This window comes from Thalia democratica, chromosome 2, assembly GCF_965202585.1.
Source record: "Thalia democratica chromosome 2, ktThaDemo2.hap1.1, whole genome shotgun sequence".
Lineage (NCBI taxonomy): Eukaryota > Metazoa > Chordata > Thaliacea > Salpida > Salpidae > Thalia > Thalia democratica.
Genome location: NC_139166.1, coordinates 71488866 through 71513842, shown reverse-complemented (window position 1 = coordinate 71513842; position 24977 = coordinate 71488866). Strand labels below are relative to the sequence as shown.

At 25.8% G+C, this 24977-nt stretch overlaps 1 protein-coding gene across 1 annotated transcript; it reads left to right on the top strand.

The window, feature by feature from the left end:
• On the top strand, nucleotides 1–23843 carry LOC145830073 (G patch domain-containing protein 1-like). The gene is made up of 27 exons (XM_082937959.1): nucleotides 1–75; nucleotides 4145–4209; nucleotides 5786–5861; nucleotides 7432–7466; nucleotides 7960–8081; nucleotides 9417–9586; nucleotides 10112–10250; nucleotides 10667–10747; nucleotides 11044–11187; nucleotides 16293–16434; nucleotides 16880–17067; nucleotides 17434–17670; nucleotides 17955–18072; nucleotides 18265–18413; nucleotides 18645–18763; nucleotides 18976–19093; nucleotides 19411–19509; nucleotides 20209–20326; nucleotides 20822–20881; nucleotides 21427–21480; nucleotides 21577–21633; nucleotides 21712–21780; nucleotides 21894–21941; nucleotides 22425–22475; nucleotides 22611–22652; nucleotides 23357–23463; nucleotides 23742–23843. Exons 2-27 carry the CDS (start codon nucleotides 4152–4154, stop codon nucleotides 23784–23786), a joined length of 2646 nt encoding a protein of 881 aa, XP_082794085.1. The 5' UTR covers nucleotides 1–75; nucleotides 4145–4151; the 3' UTR covers nucleotides 23787–23843.
• Nucleotides 23844–24977: the final 1134 nt, after the last annotated feature.

The following is a 24977-nucleotide window of genomic DNA, read 5'->3' as shown; positions in this document are numbered from 1 at the left end:
AGATATTAAAACATAATTTTTAATTATTATGGTTTTCCAACAATAGTGCAAGAATAAGTTAATCAGTATAAGCAGGTATGTAAACTAAACTTTTGTAAAATTAAAAAAGCTATAATTACAGAAATAAATCTTTTTTTTTTTGAATTTTTGATAAGTAGTAGGTAAACAGTAGTACAAATAATATTTCTTCTATAGCATAGATTTATAATTTGGTTGAAGTGTATAGAAGTTGAGAATTAAAAATTACTAAGATAGTGTTTTAGTTTTTCTTACCTACAAAAACTTTTAAATTTATATATAAAGAAAATATATATTTATATGATCTTTATAAAAAATGTAAAAGCTGCCATTAAAGTTGAAACATCGGTAGCATTCGCTTTAAGATTTAGTTTTAAACAGTATAATCTGTACTGATGGTAAGAAAAAACTAATGCCAATAAAAGAAAGCTCCAATGCTTCTCTAAGTTTCTACCAAATGAAAGTTCTTTATAAGCTTTGTAATATAAGTCCGTCTCATAAAAGCCTGTGATACTTTTTATTTTTTACAAAAACTGTTAATAGGGCTTAGTATAAAGATATGTATAAGTGAAAGTAAATTAATTAAATAAAGTTAAAGAAGAAATAAAAATAATATTTTATTTCAAACTAAATTATCTGTTAAAAAGTTTTATAGGTCTTACAAAATAATTTATAGTTCCACTATTTTCCTTTTATAAAAAATGACTTAAACAAAATCAATTTTGTGTTTACAAATGTCCTGGAATATTTAACTAACTTAACTTTTCAAAAACTAAAATCTCAAAGTTATATGATTAGCTTAAAATCTTGAATAAAGACAGTTGTATAACAACATTAAAAGTTGTGAAGCAGTTCAGTACATGCTTATTAGTGGTATGGGGTTGAACTTTTTTTGCAAATATTAAGAATGTTTTTAGTAACATAATTATTAACTAAAAATTTACTGGTACAGAATTTTAAATTCCCTATTAACTTTTAAGGTATTCACAAGTATTAAGTTTTATGATATGATAAAACTCCACATCTTTTTTTTAAGCCAAAAAAATCAGTTTAGAATAATTTTTCCTTAACTATTTAAACTTTTTTATTTAAGGTTAAATCTAATTTAACCAATTTCAATACCAAACTTTTTTAGATGTACTTGTGTTAGTATGAAAAATTAGTTAATAAAAAAAAAACTATATTTATTTTGTCATATTTATCATTAGAAAAAAGTTTAAATTAGATCATGCCTTAAAGTATATATACAGGTTTTATCAAACCAGTGTAACTAATATCTTAAGTATTATATGTTATAGTGTAGATTCTCCTTTCCATATAGTTGCATCATGAATAGAATACCTAATGATTTAAAAACAATAATACTTTTGGTCTCTAAATCTATTATTTAAAAATATACTTTTAAAAATTGAATGTTTTTTACAAAAACTAACAATAGCTATTATGTGAAAGCTTAAAGCAGGGCTTTTCTAATACAAAATGGTTTCCCAATTAGTATTACCCTCTTACTATGGTAACCACTGGCTTTAAGAGTATTATATACGACAATTTTTTATAAAAAAAGAAGCCAATTAGTTCTAAGATAATGTCAGTTTTTATAAGAAAATTTCCAATTCAAACTTATGGAAGGGGTATAAATTTTTTAAGCAGTTTAGTTTAAATTTTTAGAAAGTGTTCTTTTCAATGTTATAAATAATTTAGTAGTAAGCAGATTTTTAAAATAGAAAGACCAGATTTTAAAAGGTTATATTTAAAAAAAAATTTTACTCAAAAATAAAATCATATGCTTTAAAAATATAAAAGAAAGTGTATTGAATTTAAGAAATTAGTAAAAACAATTGGTTATTAGTGTAAAATACAAAACTAACATTTGAAAAAAGGGATTATACCCCCTTTATAGCCAAAAGTAAAAAAATATGAAATTATTAAAATGTGTTTTTTCTATTTAGTGGAGAAGGGATTTTTTATATTGTTAAGGGCATGGGGGGTTGACATTTTTTTTTTACTAAAAATAACATTGGATCTTAAATGAAAGCTTGAAGTACAAACTACAAGTTAGTTTTTATAGAATTAAATAATCTTTTTTTAACTTTTGAGATATTGTAATTTTAATAAAAATTTTCCTATACAAACATATGGACTGCAAATTTTTCGAGGTCAATTTTCTTGGAAATTTAAAAATTTACTAAACATTTATCTACTCCTTCATTTTTTCAGCTAGAGACCTCAAACTTTCAGGAAACGTTCCTTTAATAGTTTAAGGGCATAGGGGGAAGGGGCAAGACGCGAAAAAAGACCATTTCACTAAAAATCTATCTTATCCTTCATTTTTTAAGCAATCTTCTTCAAATTTTCACAGAAAGTGTATTATTAAATTTTAAAAAGATTGAATGTGGGAATTTATTTTATCTAAAATTTTTTTTTTTTTAATATTTTTAAAATTCCAACATTCAAAGTCTTTTAAACTATAAAGAGAACGTTTCCTGAAAATTTGAGGTTTTTAGTAATTTTTAAAATTTCCAAAAAAATTGACCTCAAAAAATTTGCGGTCCATACGTTTGTATTGGAAGCTTTTTATAAAAATTACAATATCTCAAAAGTTAGATAATATTTTCAATTCTATAAAAACTAGCTTGTAGTTTGTACTTTAAGCTTTCATATAAGATCCAATGTTATTTTTGGTAAAAAAAAATGTCAGACTCCCCCCTATGCCCTTAAAAGACTTTGAATGTTGGAATTAAAAAAAATAAAAATTTTAGATTAAAAAAACAATAGGTGATTTTTCTTTAATAAAAAATTTAATTTTCAAAATTAAAAAAAATCCTGCATTCAATCTTTTTTAAATTTAACAATAAACTTTCTGTGAAAATTTGAAGAAGGTTGCTTAAAAGATTAAGGAGGAGATAGATTTTTAGTGAAATGGTCATTTTCGCGTTTTTAGTTTGCGCCTTCCATTAGGAATCTATTGAGGTCACCAACTTTGATCGCTCATATCTCAAAAATTACTTTGAATTTTTTCAAGCGGTTAAAAATGTCTGATAACTCGGATTAAATTCTATAAGATAAGATCAACTTGTAAAAATCAAGGTGAACCTCCCCTATGCCCTTAACTAAGTTACCAGTCTTATTTGCTCTTTTTTAAAATTCAAAGTGATTTTTGTGATACAAATACTTGTAACTGAAAAGACTATTTCTCTAAGTTTCAATCTCCTACATTTACTTTTCGATTTTATCACTATTAAAATCTGAATAAACTGTTGAAAGGTGTTTAAAAATTAAACTACTAAAAAAACTAAGACTTATTTAAGTGTGTTGGAAATAGAGTTCTAATAAACAAAAAGGTCTTTAAAATTTTTCTAATACTGTAAGAAACATCTCCTATAAATTTGAGATCTATAGCTCAAAAACAAAAAAGAGATATGATCTTTAAAAAAACATTTTTGAAAATTACAGGCTAAAATTTGAAAAATACCTTTAAATACTGCTTGAGTTTTTAATGATGTTTGAAGATATTTAATAAGAACAATTGGTTCAAAAAGTTGACTAATCTATATTATTTGATAGTTTTTATGAAATCTGAAAATATTATATTGTAAGTTATAATAAATTGTTTTAAATTACACACTAATGAACAATTACAACAAACGTTTCAATACTACAATTAAAAAGTTTTATATTAATTTTATACTTTTATTTTGAAACCTTCGCATAAATGTAGTATTTTATTTGTTTGAAAATTTTTTTAATGTTCACTCATTTAAGTACAGACTGTTTATTTTTTTGTATAATATCTAAAACTGCGTTTTATAAACTTTTACGACATTAAATACTAGAAAGGCATTTGTCTTTTTTCAAAAGAAATATTGTTTAAATCTTTTATCTAATTTCAACAAAGTTTTATCAGCACTTTTTAAGTACTGCTATTATGAAGACTGGTGACAGTTTGAAATATTAGTATTATTTACTATAAAGTATTGATGACTAAAATTATTAGAAGATGAGAATCACTAAAAACTATTATAAAAACGATTTTTTTTCCAAAGTGAAACCAACTTAAATTAAAACTATTATTGGTTATTATTTAAAATAAAAGTAACATTATATTAATGTTAAATATTTTTTATAGTACAAGTATGGATGACAATGAAAACCCAAATGTAAAGTTTGGAAAAGCTTTGGAGCAATATGATGGTATGTTTTATATTATTATATTTTTTAATCTTTTCTATTTACTTTAAGTTTCATTATTTTTTATGTAGTGAAATTATTTTTGTTTACTATGTTCCTAAACATTACGACGGTATGTTTTATACATTTATTTTTAAATTCATAAATTTTTTCTTGAAGTATAGATTGTTTTTCGTTTCTTCTTTATTCAAGGAAGAGTGCCAGAAAGAAGATATTTTTTTTACACTAAGTTCAATAATATCGAACTGTTGTACATACATTTTATAAATGATTTAATTTAAAGACAGTTATCTAATGTTATTGGGTTTAAGTTTTTTGAGTGTAATTTTATTTTCTCTGTAGTAATGTGTACAGTGTGGTATTAAGCTTTTTGTTACTGTGATGTTTTATTTTAATTTTTTTTGTAACAAAATTTTTAAACTTCGCTTCTCTTTCAAACCAACTTTGGTTGATAAAGTTCATTTGTAAATCAATTGTGTTTAAAGTAGCTGTCTGTGAATAATCGACACCAACAAAAACTCCTTAATTTACTATCAAAGATATATTACTTTAAAAACTAGTAAAAGTTTTACAATTGTTGGTGCATTTAAAAGCCCTTGTGACGTAATAATGACTTTTGAGTAATAAGGGAATTTTGTTTGTACTTCGTATTTGCACTAATCAAAAGGTATATTGTAAATGAATTTATGTAATCTACGTAAAATTTTGTAGGTCTGTAAAGACTAACATTTTAATTTACTTTTCACATGTTTTAATAAAAATAATGTTTAAAGCTTTGTGTGATCACAAAGTTTTAAAGTATTTATACAATTTTTTTTCTGATATTTAGTTTGTTTTACCATTTTTATATTTGAAAAAGTTTTTTAACTTTTCATTTTTCATATACAAATTAATAAATTTAAACTAAAGTACATAAACAGTATGTAATTTAATTAACACCTTTAAATTGTTGAAAGCAATAAAAGTTTAAAAGCTACTCTCTTGAACGTTTCCATTCCGTTGAAAATATTATCCATTTTATTATTTAGAATGTGTAATAATTCAATATAACATAGGTAATGTTATTAGTCATATAAAAATTTTGTAAGTATTTAAAACAAAGAAAAAAACTTTGGATATTCAAATTGAATTTACCTTTTATACACTAAAGTGTACCTGTTTAAAAACATTAAAAAAAAGTTTAATAATTTAAGTTCAGCTTATTAAAAGAAAAGTAAGCCATCAAAGCATTTAAAGGTTTTAAGCAAATACGTAAATATTTTTTAAAACAAATTTACTTCCAAAGTGTTGATGGTCATGTTTGAAGGAAAAATTTTAATTATTTTTATTATTATTATTTTTATTTTTTTAAAGAAACAAATTTACCATCATAATATTCAAATGTTGCCGTAGTTGAACAAGTAAATAGTGTAAATATTTTTATAAAAACAAGTCTTATTAATTAAACAATCAAATGTTCTTGTTTTTGAACAATTAAATAATGTAATTTTTTTTGAGAAACAAATTTAACAACTAAGATACTAAACATTCAAATGTACCCATATTTTAGCAAATAAATAGTGTAATTGTTGTTTTTTAGAAACAAACTTACCATCTAAACATTCAAATGTTCCTGTTTTTGAACAAGTAGTCACAGATGAAGAAGGCCGAAGAAGGTTTGTTTTGTATAATTTTATTCATTTAAATTTAATTGTTATTTTTTTATTAATGATTTTAATATTAAAAACGGCATTAGTTTGAATCTGTAATTTTTTTTTTGAATAAAAAAAGCTTTAAACTTTTAAAAAAAACAGAAAGTGTTAGTTTCTGCTTTTTGTTGCACAAAAATTTTTTGATCAATAAAAAAGTATTTTAATTATAACTGCTCAAAAATATAGGTTTAATCGTTTGCTAACAAAAGATCCTAGTGAAACAAGCTCACTGGAATATAAATAAAAACCAATTATACAGTAATCTTCCTTTATTGTACAAACATATGTTTCTGTGTGTTATCTGTTTAATCAACACACTGAAACATATGTTGGTACAATAAAGGAAGATTACTGTAAAATTTGTTTTTATTTTAATTATTTGTATGTTTGTGATTTTAATTTTATCTTAAAACTGTTTACTCATTCTTATACATCAATTAAAATAGCTTGTTATTCTAGTAGGCACAAAATGTTATCCTTAAAAGTTGATAAAGTTTTACTTTTGCTTTATAAAAAGTGAGAACTTTCGTATCCAACTGTAACTGTTATAAAATGAAATTAAAAAAAAAAGATTAATGGAAGAAACTTTTCTAGCTTTTTGTCATAATGTTATTTTCTTAAAATAAAGATAACTTGGAATAAATATATATAACAGGGATAAATTCTAGGTCTAAATTTAAATCTAAAATGTTCGCCCTATGCCACAAGAGAAACACCTAATTCTGACTCAAAATATTTAACCCCTAATTTTTATATTTTACCTAGTATAATTTCCTAATCTTTTTCCTATGGACCAGTACAGTCTACAATGGCCTACAGAGTTGTACTAAAAGGTTTTTTTTTGCGAGTTGCTCTTTGCCGACCCCTGCACCCCCTAATCCTGTAACCTTGACATCTTTCAGTTTAAACCAAGGGTCGGTGGGTGGAAGAAGGAACAATTTTAATGTGCTTCAAAAACATATATTATTTGTTAACAAAAACAAAGGCGGTAGATTATCTTTTAAAGATAACACAGACTTGAAAAAATTTGAAAATATATTATATTAAATTAGTGGAAACAAATATTTGAATGTGGTCTGCGGACCGCAGTTTTCCGATTCCTGGTCTAAACCTTTCCAATAAGTCATCTGTGCAGAGTTTTTAATTTTCAACTTAGTATATTAAATTAATTTGTTGGGAACCAAAAATAAAGTAGCATCACCATAAAACATTTGTATGGTTATATTATTTACAACAAAGAATAATTTTCATGAAAATATTATATATTAAAAGTTTTTTAATTATTTTTAAGCTTAATAGATTACTTATTTAATTTTAAGTATAAAACAATTATTATACATTAAAATCAAAAAACTGCGTACTTAATAAAACACTGTAATATTAGGTAGTATTTTTTCATAAAAGCTCTACAGTTTTAATAAAGTACCTTGCAGGATTCGATTAAAAATATCTATCAATAATTGGTAAACGATGTAAAAAAATTTAACAATAGTTATAAAATATTAATGAAAAATAATAACTAATTATTTTCCAGATTTCATGGCGCTTTCACTGGGGGATTTTCAGCAGGTTAATATGAATTCTTATTTAGAATAAATAAGTAAAAACTATTTTTACTTAGATAAATATACTAAAATAAATGCTTTTTTCTACCAGTGTGTTTTAAAAAAAATAAAATAATGAAGTTTTTCCAATAATAAATATATTTTACGAAATACACTTAATTCTGCAACTTTGTTTTAAACACAAGCTGATGAATTTTTTAACAAATTTGAATTGCTTTTATTACAATACTGCTTATCAACAAAAACAAAATAATTAGTACTTTCTAAATAAACACAAGTTGTACAAAACCAAATTAAATAGAGATAATTAAAAAATCAGGTTATCATTTTATATAAAATGAAAAACCAAATTAAATACAAATTTAATTAAAATACTTCAGGTTACTACAGCATTGTTATAAAAATTAAAACTAAACAACACTAGTTAGTAACCAAAACCTTTAAAAAAAAACCTTCAGGAAAACCAAACTAAAAACAAAACAATCAAAATATTTCAGGTTATTACAACACGGTAGGCTCAAAGGACGGGTGGCAGCCTTCAACGTTCAAATCTTCAAGAAAAAATAAAAAGGAAAATGCGAGGAACCAGTACAGACCTGAAGATTTCATGGATGAGGAAGTATGTAGTTTTTATTCCTAACTGTATTAAATTTTAAATTTTTAAAATTTTTAAATTAATTTGAACTTTGTAGAAAAGTGGTGTATAAAAGCTATAAAATAAATTTGTTTGTTTTTTGTTTATTAATTTTTTTATTGTTATATGGTACAGTGAGGAATCATTAGATATTTTTAAGCTTTTGTGAACAATAAACAAATATTTCAACATTAATTTGTAATAACTTTATCTTTGATTATTTTGGGGTATAAATAGTAATAATAACCACATTATCTCATTAGTTTGGCTTGTTTTAATTTATTAGTTGTGTAAGACATGTGAAATTTTGGGCTATATTTTGTAATTTTGATGTTTTTTTGATGTTTTGATAATTGTCTGATGCAAGACAAGTTGTTTTTTGTATAATGTGTGTCATGTTTTGAATTTAATAAATATAAATAATTAATTTCAAATAGGACATGGATGAGGAAGTATGTGTTTTTTATTTATTTAGTTTTACTTTGTTATTTGATACAATAAGTTGTGAGCTTTTTACAAAGAAGTTACAACTTTTGTGAACAATGTATTCGGTAAATGCAGAAGTATGTATGTATTATTTAGGAAGTATGTGTTTTTTAATTCTTAGCTGTTTTAAGTTTTACTTTTGTATAAATTTCTTAATTAATTTCATATTTGTCAAAATAAAAGTAGTATGTAAAAGTTTTAAAACAAGTTTGTTTGTTTGATGTTTATTGAGTTTCACGTTGTTATGTGGTACATTGAGGAGGTGTTGGTCATTTCTTAGTTTTTTTGAACAATATACTCAGTGAATTATTTTATTGGCTTATGGTAAAAACAATTATGGTCCCTCAAACATTTATCTCGCACGCTGACTTATTTGTTTAAGTAAATAAATTCTGACAAAGTTTTGAAATGTAACAATTCCCTAAAGAAAAACAATATGTATAAACAAATATTTTAACATTAATTTGTATTAACTTCGTCTTTGATGATTTTGGGGTTTAAATAGTATTAAAAACAATATTATCAAATTAATTTAGTTTTTTTTTAATTCACTAATAGTGTAAGACATGTGAAATTTCGGGTTATGTATAATTGTTTGGTGTACTACACAGATGTTTTTTGTTTACTGTGTTTTATGTTCGGAATAAAAAATATTACAAATAATTAAATTATAATAGGACCAAATAGTAATTATAACAGTAGTATCAAAATAATCAGCTTGTTTTAGTTCACTTATTATGTAAATACAAATTTTGGGTTAATTATAAAATTCTTTGATGTTTTTTGTTTAACATGTGTCATGTTTGAATAAAAAAAATATAAAATTTCCAATAGGACATGGGAGATTTCGGAATTGCGCCCAAAACAATTATGACGAAGAACGACTTCTCATCCAATCAGAGGAAGCGAAACTACAATGAGGAGAAAATGGTTAAGGAGCACGAGAGAACATCAACACTGTTCCTTGGACCTGAATTGTTGAACTCACTAGTCGTTCCTGCAAAGTAATACTTAATATTATTTGTTTATTTTTACTTTTTTTTTCCTTGGCCCTGAACTTTTGAATTCACTAGTGGTTCCTGCTAAGTAATACTTTATATTAATATTTTTGTTTAATTTTTTACATATTCTTTTCCTCGGCCCTGAACTTTTAAATTCGTTTGTCGTTCCTGCTAAGTGAGTCAAAGATGAGTTAATTTTTATAGGAGGGCAAAATAATGATGAGATTCTTAAAGAAACAGATTATTTTATAAAAACTTGCAGATAGTTAATACTTCAAAACATGCTTTTGTTTTAAGAAAAAGTTCAAAATAATAAAATCTTAGTTGGACAAATTTTTCTTAAATTCAATTGTTTTTGTTGAAGCAAACTAGTTGAGCAATAAACATAATAATAGTATTTATATACATTATACGAGTAAGTAAGACACGGAATGTTTAAGAAGCAAACAGCATTTTATAAAAATATTTTAAGTATATATTTATTTTTTATCAAGATATTTCAAACAAAATTTTTAATATTGTTCCCAGGAGCAACATAGGAATCAGGTTGTTGAAGAAACTGGGTTGGAAGGAAGGTCAAGGCGTTGGTGACCGGGTGAAAGGGAAGAAACCACTGTCGCAATTCGAAATTATTAAGAGGAAATATACCGAGGACAGTCAGATATTGGTGAGTGTTTGATTAAAATCTTTATGTGCACTTTTTAAAATTAAACTATGGTAACTACACTGGTAATAATACAAAGAAAAAATTGTGTACACTGCTAGTTTTATTGAAACCAACTAGTATGGTAAAAATAATATAATTTTCAACTTATAAAATCAGAAGTTTCAACTTTCAAAATCTAAAACAGTTTCATTTAAACTCTAGTTATATTTTTCGTTATTAACTAAAATGCACAAAAGTTTAAATATTTAAAATGTGGAAGTTTTTTATTTAGAAACAATATTAAATTATAAACATCTCGTTCGATTAATCATACTAATATTTTTACTGCTAACTTCTCATACTCTGCTAGTATGATATAAAGCCAGCAATTTTATATATTTAATTTTTATATTTTAAAAAGTCGTTTTTTTCACCAGACACAAACAAAAGAAAACGATTCAGATGACGACCCACGAACCTACGAAGAAGTCACGTTCGCTCCCAAGGACACGTTGCAGGTATTTAAATTAGTTTATTTATCCTTCATTAATTTTTTTCATTCACGAATTTATTCATAAAACAATGTTTCACTCAATCAATGAGGTAAATGAGAGTCTCAGTTATAATGGATATCTAAAAATCAAAATAAACATTTAAGGAGACATTAAAGCCATACTTAAATTTAACTTGTATTTGTTAACAAAGTTGTTAATAAACATCTACTGATTAAATTTAAGTTCTTATTATTATTTTTTTTTTTAATTATATTGTTATTTTTTGTTTTTTTGTAAATTATTTTTATATTTCGTTACAGGTACCACTGAAACCCAAAGACAACTTGTTCGGGGTGGGCTACCGGGGCATGGACCCCACGAAAGCGTTGCGTGGCAACAAGGAGAAATCGGTTGCCATCAGGGTAAGCACCGAGAGTGGAAAGAAAATGAGCTTCAAGGGACATGTTGGTTTGATCGTTTATATATATATATATATATTAATGACCAAAGTATAATTATAACTAATTTGATTTAATATAAATTACTTTGTATAACTAGTTGGTTTGATTTTAAAGAGTTCATTTATATTAGCTAGTATCAAGTTGTTGACTTTTTGTTATTTTTATAGAATATCATGATGAATAATATGTTAATGGAAATACTTTCTATTACTAATTACTTTAATTTTTGGGTATAGATAAATATTACTAAATGACGAAAAGTTTATAGTTTTCAAACAATAGATTTAATTTGAATATTAGCTTTACTTCTGACTAGAGTTTCCAAGTGCAAAGTTTTAAGTTGAAGTTACTGAGTTATGTTTTTTTAATTTTTTGATAGTTTAATTATTTTTACGCCTTCAAAAAGCCTGTTTTTAGCAATAGTCCTGTTAGCTTTTACTTGTTACAATACTAGGTTTTTGAATTAAAAATATGTGTCTAGAATTATTTTAACTTAGGTTTGACCTTTATTACAACTATCTCTTGCCAATTAGAAAAGAAAAAAAATTACACTCTGAATATTCTAGTGACGTAATTAGAAAAATACATTAGTTTCAAATTTTTTAAAATGTATAAATTTATGTACCACATGACAGATACGTTTTTTCTTCTATATTTTCTATTTATAAACTATCGTAAGATGGTTACGTTTTAACAGCATGATGCGTCAGTTGAATAATTTCCATCACAGTTTATTCTCATATAAGTAAGTACTTTTTAAATTATTATATTGAATAAAGATTAAGTTTTTTTTAAGCTTTTTTTTTTGGAACTTGGTAAAAAATGGACTCAAAGGGGTTGATGTTGTTTGTTATATTAAAATAATTAAAAATTAATTTATTTATAATATAAATTCTGGTAATTTTGTAAACAAATAGTATCACCTTGCACAAAGCTAATCCAACCCGATAAAAGTACCAAAACGTTCACATTCACAAAAGAGTAAAAACCAACTAAATTGCAATAACGTGACTAAATGAAAATATAAACTATAAAGCCTTTATGAACAGTATTTTACAAAAAATTTTGTTACATTCCTTTCAAGTTTTAAGTAAAACGAAATATTTTATTACAACCCGCCGTGTATCTCCGCACTTCTAACTTCAGCGTGCGAAGTTACACGGCAGAATTATCACTTTACTTGAACTAAATAATTAAAGCTTTTGGTCATTTGCAACGTTCGTTTTTTCAGCAACTTTTTTGCTAAGTGAAACGATTAATTAAGAACTGTTTCTTTTAATTATTAAAAGAAACTTTTGGTTTTCACTATACTTTTATATGATATTTCTGAAAACGGATTGTTATGAACTGTTTCTCTTAACTTGTAAAGTGCTTCTAAAGGCGTATTTGTCAATTTAACTTGAAAAGCTTGATCCTATTTTTAGTCAAACATGTGGAAAAAAATTAATCATCAATTTTGCGCTGTGCAGCTCCTAGTGACGTTATCAATAAAAGTTTCAACTTTTTATAAAATGAAATCTATAAGTAATTAAAGGTGTAAAGTAATGCAAGAAAAATGAGAGACATACCTGCTTTGAAATTTAAAAGCTGTCGTTAGACAGCTGCATTTAAACTGTTTGCGAAAACCTTTTGTTATAAAAATGAGGTATCTTAAACTCATTTTTGTTACTAAAATAATCTCGGCCATTAACTTCTACTCCCTCGGCCGACTAAACAAGCCAAAAATCAAAGGTATCGTTTTATTTGAAAACTCTGATTTAATTGTCGGTGTTTTTTGTAGATATAAAATACTTAAAAAAAAGACAGCCACGCAAAAAGAGTAACACGACCGAGTAACAGCCAAAACTTACATTTTTTTAATGATTTATTTTACGAGAAAGTAAAAACCAACTAATGACAATAGTTTTCGCTACCTGCGTAACTGAATGAAAATTTTAAGCATAAAGCCCTTATGAACAGCATTTTGCAAGAAAGTTTTTTTTTTTTTCTTTTCTACCTTCAAATATATGGTTTAAAACCTCACATATTTCTTCGCACATTTGAACCTCAACATGCAAAGTTACTCGCCAGATTGCTTCACTCTAACTCACTGATTAGTTTTTTTGCCTTTAAAACACTTTTATAAAGCTTATTATTCAGCGACTAATTTTGTTAGGTGAAACAATTAATTAAGAATTGTTTTATTTTTGCTTTTTAAAACACTAAGAGTACTTGAAATAAAAATATGTACCAGGCTTATTTTAACTTGAAATGTGCTGATGTTTGACCTTTGTTTTGTTACTTTCTCAGTAAAAAGTGCATGTAGTAACTTTTTAAAAGAATTAAATTGTCCTAGTGTATCAACAGCAGAATTTTTTATTTCTTGTGCTTCACTTAATTTTCGTATGTTCGAGGAAAATAACATCAATAGTATTTACAAAAGAAAAGCTAGACCAAAAAGTTGTGTATTTTCAAACGGATTTTATAGTAACACCAAGTTAAAAAAAATTAAAAATATCAGCTAAATTAAATAAAAACTTTGTGGTGACGTCATTAATAAAAGTCACAACATTTGTATCAAAAAGTTGTATAAGATATCTTGTGAACACATTAAATTAAAAGAAAGATTTAACAGTTTTACATTCAAATTGAAAACTGCTTCAAGGCAGTTTATTTTCATCCTATCGTAAAATTAGCGATTTGTGGATTAGAGCTTTTTACTTATTATTGTTTCAAGTTTTTTTAACAGTAGAGTTTTCTAATATAGTTCATATATGTTTATGAAGTTACGACATGCGGTCATTATCATAACGAGTTGTTACTTAAAGAGCCATTTGTAGATACAGCTAATCTAATATTAGATTAGTTAAGAAAATTTCGTTAAATTAACTGTGAACTGTTTTTCTTTGCTTCAAATATTAATAAGGGTGCTTAACAAAAATATGTGTTCATCAGAAATATTATCTTACTAAAGATAATGGATACAAATTGAAATAAAATCATACTGTAGTTTAAAGTTTTAAAATATAAAATGACGTATTAATCGAATGTTAAAAATTAACTAAGTGCTTATGCTATATATATTTGGTATACTAATAAAACTCGACAGAATTAAAACGATCTAAAATAAACAAGTGATAAAAATTAAAACTATACATTAAAATTACTTATTATAAGGATCTAAAAAGTCTAGTTTGGTGTAAGAACTTTTTCTGCTTACATATACATAAACTTATGGACTCAATCTTTAAGGCCCAGTTTATGTAAGCAGAAAAAGTTCGTACACCAAACTAGACTTCCAGAATATGCAGTTGAAAAGAGTTCTCCGCTCTCACTAAGACTGAAAAATTCTCCTTTTTATAATTTTTAGCACACTCAGGATTGTCCAACAAATGTTGCCCAATCGCCGAGAAATATTTTTTGTCGATTTCTCCGAACGGCCATTAAACCAGCTTTTTAAGACTTTCAGAACATGCTGATCGATTCTTACATGAAACCTTTGAGATGTTTTTCCCACGTAGTCACTACCACAGTGACAACTAAATTTATAGATGATGTTACTTTTTTTAATGGGTGGGAGAAACACCTTTGTAAATTCCACTTAGAGGTCGATCAGTATACAAAACTGTTCTTAAATGAACAGAGCTGAAAACCTGGTTTATTTCCTCTAAAATTTTCTTAGAAAACCTCTCAGAAATATTTCCAAGGTTAGGAAGTTTTAAATATACTGAACACTTCTGAGGGCCAATAATTTGTTGGACAATCCTGAGTGTGCTAAAAATTATTAAAAGGAGAATTTTTCAGTCTTAGTGAGAGCGGAGAACTCTTTTCAACTGCATAATCTGGAAGCCCTATGTATTCAATCAGCCTTACTACGAAAGTACTAAAATAAATTTATGAAAAATGAAATGTATTCTGTTATATTTTTTATATAAGTTATGCACCGGAAAAAAGCTGTTCAAAATATGTGCCTTGAACAAGATTTTAACTTATGAGGTGAAGATGTTTAACGTTTATATATATGTTTTTGTTAATAAAATTATTTGCTTTGCACTGTAAAGCTCCTAGCTACGTCATTAGTGAAAACCATAAGTTTAATATTTAAAACTTGTATAAATTATCAAATGATTTGCGAAAGTTTACTTAATCATAATGTTTAAACAACTCGAAAGCTGTCGTAAGGCGGTTTTCCTTAAATTTTTTACAAAATATTGACTTAAATGTTTAGTTAAAGAATCGGCAAAAGTCTACTGGCCCTAAGCCTGGACTTTTGTATGCCATTGGGCAAGCTCAAGTTAACATAAAGGTTTGATCGTACCAATTCGATCATCAGACTTCAAGCCTTCGGTAGACTGATTGAGCATGATAAACCATTTGTAGATTACCTACTGCAAGTTTTTTCGGTTGCGGCTGACTGACGAGTTTCAATAAGAACGAAACCCGGGTATCAGTCTACCGAAAGCTTGTGGTCTGATGATCAAATTGGTATGATTAAACTTTTTAGAACTTTAGTATTTAGAGAGTGGTTTAATTTTTGTTACATATAAGGCAGTGGTCCCTTTGTTGTCAAGATTTAATAAAAAAATGTTTAAACTAAAACTTTTTCTTTAAAAAATGTGAAATTGTTTGTTTAAAGCTTTATGTGTTTAATCACTAACTTTCAATTTTTTTTAATTTGTATTTGTTTGAAATAATACAAGCATTTTGTCTAAATAAATCTTATAGTTGTTAAAAAAGGCTGGGCGGTAATATTTTTTACAGCTAATAAACTTCAAATTAAATCATAATAGTGTATACCGTTTTTTTTTATCAAGACCATAACTTACATTTCAAACAAAGAAGAATTATTTGAATATTGTCATATGGTATGTATACAGAATAGAAGATCTAGAAAAAAATATTTCAAATAATAGTTTACTTGTTTTATTTCATCTAAGCAATTTTTCACAATGCCAACAAATTTAGTACTCTTATTTTTTTTTTTTTGATTTCTCCCAAGGAGTTCGAGGTAACTAATTTACAATATGTTTTTTTTTTGGTTGTTACTTAAAATATTTGAAAAGTAATTTCACTTGTCAAATCAAATCTTAAATTTATCAAAATTTTATAATTGTTTACAATCTCACAAGGCGTTCGGAGTGGGAGCATTCGAGGAAGATGACGACGACATTTACGCTGTGGACACGATGGACAACTATGACGTCATAACCGGTGGTAGTAAGGAGAAAAACGACGACTTCGGGTGGACTAGGCCCCAGCAGGCCATACAAGGTTGGTTTAATTTTTTTAATATTTTATAAGGCTGTTTTAATTTTAGTAAAGTTAAACAAGGCTTCTTTTAATAAAGTTACTTGATTTATGTTGTTTTTTTTTTTCTGGCAAAAATTGTTTGTATAATAATTTGAACACAAATGATGTTTTTGTATCAAAAAATAATCCCTTTAATTTTAAAATTAACTTGACAATGAAGTATCAGTAAAGAATATCGTGAAATATAAGCTAAGATTAAAAAAAGCAACAAATTTATTTTTTTGTTAATATAAAAAACAATAAGAGAGTAGTATTGAAAATAAATGGAAATATAAGTTTTTCATATTTGCTTTCAGCAATAAGAATCACATCAGGAGATTTGTGAGGTAAAATGAAACTGTAAAAAAAAGTTTAATCATTAATTTAAATATTTTATATAAAATTTTAAAACTAAAAAATATTATAGGATACGAAGCCAGACCTGCAATATCCGACAGAGCGTCCAATGAAGTGAAGGGTTTCGTTGCCGGGGTGAAGCAAAAGCTGTTGTCAAGGAAAGTGTACCCGGCCCCCATGTTACCCAAAAACTTCGACCCCAACCGAAGGATGAAGCTGAACAGAGCTAAAATGAGAATTGAAAACAAATTGAAACAGGTTTTTAGATTTTTGTAGAGAATTTTATCTTAGGCTGAAATTATATTTTAGAACTTTGTTTTGTTATAGTGCTTTATAAGAAAAGCTTCATTATTGTAAAACAATAAGTTTGTCATTTAATATACAACAGTTCATTTTTATAATTAGAAAGTCTTAAACACGTTTTTGATATTTTTTCGCTTTAGTAATTGAAAAATAATGAAAATTTAACTTAACATCCAATAATTTAAAATGAAGATGAAAATATATATTATAAATAGTAAAATTTAAAATGTAAAAATAATGCAACTGACCACAGAAAATGAAGATGAAAAAAGTTTAAAAATTTAAACCAGTAATAAGTAAAATAAAAATTAATATTTACAGCCAACAATTGAAAATGAGGACGACAAGTACAAGCAACTGGATGCTGACGACAGAAGAATGATGCTCGACTCCGAAGCGCCAACTGGTGGAAATAAAATTAAATCAGTGTTCGATCTGATGTCTTACGAGGACCGTATGCGGTTGAAATCATTCAGGAACAAGCTGCCTGGCAACGAGGAAAATGTTGCTAAGGAGGATCCCATTGTCAAGGAGCCGTCTCCCGTAGAAGAAGTTGTAGTTAGTTTTAAAAGTTTATTTATTATAAGTTTCTATTAGAAAAGTATTTATTTCTTATACTTTTAAGTATTTGTATAATGTTTATAAAATGATGAAGCACTACAATCTATAATTTTAAAATATATAAAACATAATCTATAACAGTTAGTGATTGTTGTACATATATAATTTGTAGTGATTCAAAATACTAGATTTAATTTTTTTCAGTATTTTAAATGTAATGTGTGAGGGTAAAAGTAATTTCAACATAAGTAACTAACTTTAAAATTACTTTTTTTATTCAGAAACCAGATCCTACCAAACCCTTGTGTGATTTGAGCAAGTTGAAACCATTCGCTTCGGATCCTGCCAAGCAGAGAAGGTATGAAGAATTCGAAAGATCAATTAGGCAGAGGAATAAAGGTAAAAATCATATTCCTTTATATAAAAGGGTATGAGTATATAATATAAAGTTACAAACTTATATGTAAGTTAGATGATTTTTTTTGTAAGAAACTTTGTAATATTTTTATTTTTAAATTTTTTTATCCATAAAGAATGAGTAATTTAATCGAGTGTTGAGATCATTTTTTAAATATTGTTTTTATTTTTTAGATCCGTACAGAGGAATTGTTAGCAGTCTTACGGAGTGGGAGAGAAATCAGGAAAAACAGGAGTTCAGTAAAATCGCCCAATTTCACCTTAAAATTTTTGATAAAATCGGTGATAAGTTTGTGAAAGCCTCTCATGGAGATAATGAACTAGTTGGTTTATATTTATTTTAACTACAGTTGTTCTTTTTTAGCAGTCTTTTGCTAATTGCAAAAATATAAGTTGTGGTAATGCAAATATTACAGTTTTGATTTATCTTTTTTTTTTCTAGATTTATATTTAATATAATACCTTTAAGTAAAATATTTTCTCAGTGTTCACTTTTTTTTTGTAAACTTAAAAATAGTAAATTTGTTGTTTTTTGAAAATGTTTCATTTACCAGAAGGAAAACAAGGTAGAAGTTAAGAAGAAAGTGTTTGGTCCTGAAACCCATAAAAGTCAGGAGTGGCACCCGGATCCTTTATTGTGCAGGAGATTTAACGTTCCCGATCCGTATCCTGAGTAAGTTGTGAACTTTATCAAATCAGTTAACTTGTTTGAGTCATTAAACTAAATTAACAAACACTTTATAAAGCTTAGACATGGTTTTAAGTAGTTTTAGTTTTTTTTTTACTCAATACAATCTGAGCTTCCCTTGTCTAAGTTATTAAATATTATCAACAGTTCAACATTCATTTATATATTGAAAAGTTAAAAACAAATATATTTTACAGTTCAGACATGGTAGGCACAGAAGAAACTTCAATATTTTCAAATTTGAAGGCAATAGAAGCAGAAGCAGTTAAAAACATGAATGAAAATAAGTATAATGAGGAAGAATCTGAAAAACAAGTTTGTTTTTGTTAATTGATTTTTTTTATTTCAGAACATTGATCTTAGATGTATATATAACTGGTTTTATAAAGCATACAGTTGTAAAATTATGGTACTTAAATAATATTAACAAACCATACATTGGTATTTACCAAATGACTTTAAAACTTATGAAAGACACAGACTTTTTTTTTTATAAAACTGAGGCTAGTTTGTGGTCACTCAGGCTGTTTTTATTTTGCCTCAAAGAATGGCAACCCTGAATTAAGCTTACAAGTGAAACCTTGTTAAATATTATTGAACAAAACCATGTTTTTGAATAGTTTTAAATACAGAATGAGGTTAATGAAATGATTTCAAGCATAAGAAATTCTCAATCAAACTCTGATACGAGAAATAAAGAGGAAGATAAGAACGAATCTAGTGATAGTGAGGTAATTAATTATTTTAATTGTTTTTTACGTACTTTTTATACTTTTACATGAATTAATATGTTTTTTTTTAAGTTTGTGCTGTGTTAATTAATACTTTAACATTTTTCTTGATATTTTTTATCACTTAACCTTACCTTGTAATGAGTAATAAAAGTATACACACAAACTCGGATAAATTTATTAGAAAAATAATACATTTTTTAAACTCATTTCAAAACTGTTTACATATTTTGTTTCTTAGTGTTACTAGAAAAACTTTAACAATTATAAAAATTAACTTCTACATTTTATATACAAAGATCTTTTTTTACCAAATTTTGATATGTTAAGACTTCTCAGGGTTTTTTACTTTAAAGAGCTTTATATGGTAGATGCATACTAGTTAGAAATATCCAATTGATACTTTAAGAACTTAATTTTAAGCCAGGCTTTCCCGAAATATTGTTTATAGTGACTAGTGATGTACCGGACCCATAATTTCGGGTCCGGCCTATCAGACAAAAATGGCAATATCCGGCCGGACCCGGATAGTGAGTCCGGTACATCCCTAGTAGTGACCAACTTGAAAAAGATATAATCATTTTTTTAGATATCTTTCTTTTACTAAATATTACCCCCAATTAGCAAAATCACCCACTTTAGATGTATACAATTAATAATTCAGTTTATTCAAAAAAAAAAGTTATTAATTTTTTTCAGTCAGAAGCAGAGCCCCCCTCAATGGATTTGTTCAAGTCAATATTCGCCGCAGATTCTGATAGTGACGTCATAACCAGCAGTGATGACGATGATGATGACGTTACAAAGGAAAAACAAGGTTATTACAATTATTGTATGTATGAGTATATTTTACAAGTTTAAAATATAATAATATCAAGTTATATAAATAGCAAGTTGTTTTCTTATAAAAATACTAGAAATGTTGAATGGTAAAATAAGAGTCCCTGTTTTTGCACACAAGAATAATTTATTGTTATTATATTTTATTACGTTATTTGCTTATCAATGTAATTACATCATTTGAATTACCTTTAAAAAGTTATCCTTGTGTACAAAGTAAAAATATTAGCTTGAGGTTTGCAATGCATGATTGTGAGAAATTTTTTTTTTACTTCTTGTAAACTATTTTATTCTGATTTTTTTACTAAAATTTTAGACAATAAAACGCAAAAACATTGAAATATTAATTATTTCTTTGAAATCTGTATAACAATAGATTTAAAGAATATATATATAAATCTATAAAAAAAAGTAAAAAACTGTTTAATGTGAAAAGTTAGAAATAACCAGTTTAAATCTTTAAATTTTACAGAAGCTGAAAAAGCTGAAGAAATAAAACCGAAACATGTTTTCAAGAAACCTCGGCCTGAAGGTGTTTTAGATATTTCATAAAACTGTTTAAAATACTTTAGTAAACGTTGTTTTAAAATAAATATTTTTTTCAAATGTTTACTTAGTAACATTGGACCACTTGATATGCACTTTTCTTTCTAGATTACAATGCCTGAACGATCTATTTTATTAGATATCAGATTAAAGTTTTGCTTATTTTATGGCGCTTACAAAGCAGCCAAGTATTGTGTAACCTTTAGACTTACTTTTTCAGTTTTTTATAAGAACTTTTTAATACAAAGGATTAGTTTCACTTAAGTTATTATTTTATATCGATGTTTACAAATAACAGGTTTTTATTTTAGACAGTCTATTTGTTTTAATTTTTTGATACAAAAACTTTAAATAACTTAGTTAATTTAGTTTCTTTTAGTGGTCATATTTGATAAGTTTATGATAAACTTTTACCTAATAAAAATATTTTAAAATACTACCTATTTGTTATTTATCCTTGTTATATTTTTAAACAGTATACAATTGACTTGGGTAGTATAACTGTTTTAATCATTAACTATTTTCTTTTAGAAAGTCCACCTCCCAAAAAGCACGTTTTCAAAAAACCATCTGACAACAGTTTAGGTATTTTGTAATTTATTAAGTTTTATACATTTTGTTAAATTGAAACCTTAATTTATCGTGTAATAAAACATGTTTAAGATCATTTAATGTTTTTAGACGAGTCTTCAAATGAAAAGCCAAAGCACGTCTTCAAAAAACCGACTGATAGCAATGGTTAGTTTGTTATCTTTAATTAATTTTTTTTAATTTTCTTAACCAACTAAATAAAAATAATAAAAACCTTTTTTTTAGTTATACCTTCAGATGAAAAAGCGAAACATGTTTTCAAAAAACCTACCAAATCAGATGATAAATTAAGTGGTTAGTTTTTTAATACTTTTATAGTGCATATAAAGCTTTTTCAAGTTCAAGTTGTGCAAACTTTTTTTATTTTCATTGTAAATAAATTAAAAGTTTTTTTTTTTTGTTTTCAGATGAAAAAGAGTCTTCACCAGTAGCTGGGCCATCTTTATCCGAAATGGGTACGTGATTGAGTAAAAAATAAATATTATTTTGCTTATTTAAATACATTTTTTTAAACTGTTAAAAATCTTTTTTTTTTAATTTATAAAAGACTTAAGTATTTTTTGATTGTCTGTGTAATTAAGTAAAAATAAAGTTACTGTTATCTGAATACTTTTTTTTAAACTATTTAAAAATGCTTTTTTAACTTATCAACCTTTGATTTTTTTTATGTTACTTTTAAAGCAAGTTTGTAAACCATATTTATTATAAATATAGTAATATTTCAAATATACTTATAGTTTTAATTTACTATTAACAAATTTATTTTATTCTGAACTAATTACATTTTAATGAAGATATCAAAGTTAGAGCCTTTTTTCTGATGATAAGTTTGTTTCATTTTAAGTAATCTAACTTTATTTATCACAGAACACAGTAAGGAAAAAATTTTACTGCTTTTTTTTGTAAAGAATATGTTTTTTAAGTCAATTTTGTTTCAGAAACCGTTGAAGGTTCACCTAAAATTGGACCACCTTTATCAGAAAAAATGGGTTTGTTTTAATAAAAGTTTTAATAATAACTTACTACATATTTTATACCTATATGTTCTGAGTTTTTTTCTAAAGCTACATTTGTTTTAACTATAATTAAGCAAGTGTATAATAAACTAAATCGATATTTTTTAGATGAAGACGACAGTTACATGCCAGCTTTACCTCCGACTTCAGGTGTGTTTAATATATAAAAATATTTTTGTTATTAAAAGTTGTGTTAAATAACAATAAATTTTCTTCACATATTTTCAGCAACTTTTTTCAGCATAAAAATTTTAACTGCCTTTGTTTTTCAATATGCAGGGTTGCAAAAAAAACCAGGAATTTTACAATTTTGGCAAAAATAACCTGAAATTTTGGAAAATCCTGACAAAACGTGGAATTTTAAACTGCTTTTACATTTAAAATAAAGAAGTTTTTATTTGATACGAAAAGTCTATTATATGCAAAATTTCTTTTGGTATTTTTTAAAACTTTATTTATTTTGAAACATTTTTTACAATTTCATCTCAATATTACAATTTCTTCTCAATATTTTAACCTACTTAACACAATCTTTTACGTTTAATCTTATACTAAAAAAGGACAAAAAGCTTTTATTTTCAAAAACCTAGAAGAAGTTCAGAAAACCTGGAAAATATTTTCGAAAAACTTTTGGCAACCCTGATAATGGTTTTCTGTCTATCAGTTTGCTATAAAACATTAAAGTTTAAGTTTTTATTAGATTTACAGTTGAGCTATCTGAAAAAAAAAAAAAAAGCTCAATAGTTAAAATTCAAAACATTTTTAACAGTAGTCATTATACTTACTGGACATTGATGTGTTCCATTCCATTTGAGTGTTGCAATTTAATTAAATACTAAATATTAATTTTATAGGTCGCCCCTCATTTCTCAAAACTTTTTCTGCTTCGTCATCATCGGACGGCGAAGTTGAATTTGTCGAAAAAAAAGTTAAAAAACTCAAAAAGAAGAAGAAACATAAAGTAATTGTTTTAATAACAGTAATATGTTATTTTTTCATACTTGGCATCGTTTAAAGAATAAGGTTTAATTGTACCACAACTCAAGTTGCTAGATAACAATAATTAGAAATGTTTGATTTTTTTATTATCATCCAACTATTGGTAAAAGTTTGTGTAAACTAAGTTTTTGTTTACTATAGAAATTATCTATAATTGACTAATTAAAGTTTATTTAAAACAACTTAAACAATTGAGAAGTTATAACTGACTTAAAACTTGATGAATAAATATAATTTCAGCACAAAAAAGAAAAGAAGAAGAAGAAACACAAAAATAACAAATAATTTGTTGTATTTTTCTGTATTTTATTTAAACTCGTTTATTTTAATCATGCCAAACACACGATTAAAATTTTTTTATAGCAATTTAAGTATGTACTAGTTTTACAAAAATATAAGTTTTATAGAAGTTTAGTAAAGAAAGTGTGTTTCTTAAAAAAAATTTATAATTAGGTTTTTTATTTTGAAATGAGTAGTTTTTGTAGTTATGATATTACTATACACAGTACAGTACACTACCGCTTAAGTACGCAAATTGAACCCGACCAAAAAGTGCGTACTTAACACGGGTAGTGCGTACTTTTTGACGATATAGTATAATATGAAATTTAGTTGTTTGTTTTCTTTCTTACAACTAGCCACCAAATAATTAAGCCAAATAAACAAGTCATTTATTTTAAATAACATTTAAAACATAATTCTAATTTGCAAATTTTTTAATAGATTTTAAAATGATTTATTTTTTCTATAAAAAGCTTCTACATAATTAATACATACATTTAATAGAAAGTCAATGTCAGTCAATGATTTTAAAATAATATTAAGCTACATTTTGTTTTGTTAGAGGGAAAGTACAAAACTACTTTGTGTTTACCAAACATTTTCAAAACATCAATGTATGTACATTTAAATTAAATCATGACTTAACTATTTTGTATATGTCGGTTTTTTTAACTTTGTCATCTAGATTTATTTATTTTATAGCATTACAGCTCAAATATCATTATTCTTTTTACTTTTCTGCAACTACTACATAAGTATTTAGTTTGTTAACATTTAATAACAGGACTGTCTCAATCTCAGGCCACTTGGCCTACTCAGGATTACTCACCCTAGTTTAAAAGTTAACAAAGTATCAGGCTAACTCAGCAGGTTGGCCATTCTACCTGGAAACATAAAATAATCTGGAAAAACTTGATGATTGAAAATTTAGGCAAAAAAACTGGAATTTCTTTAAGTTCTAGTATAACATCCTTTACTTTGTCTTTCTGGATAAGTGCGTACTTAAGGCGTGATGCGTACCAAAAAAAGTGCGTACTTAAGCGGTAGTATACTGTATATTACAAAAGTTATAAACTATAAGTTTCATTTTTCAATCCTTAGCAAAAAAATTAACATGTTTAGTAAAAACTTGTGTCTATCAGTTTCAGAAACTAAATGATCAAATTAATAAAACATTTAGCTTACTTAACACGG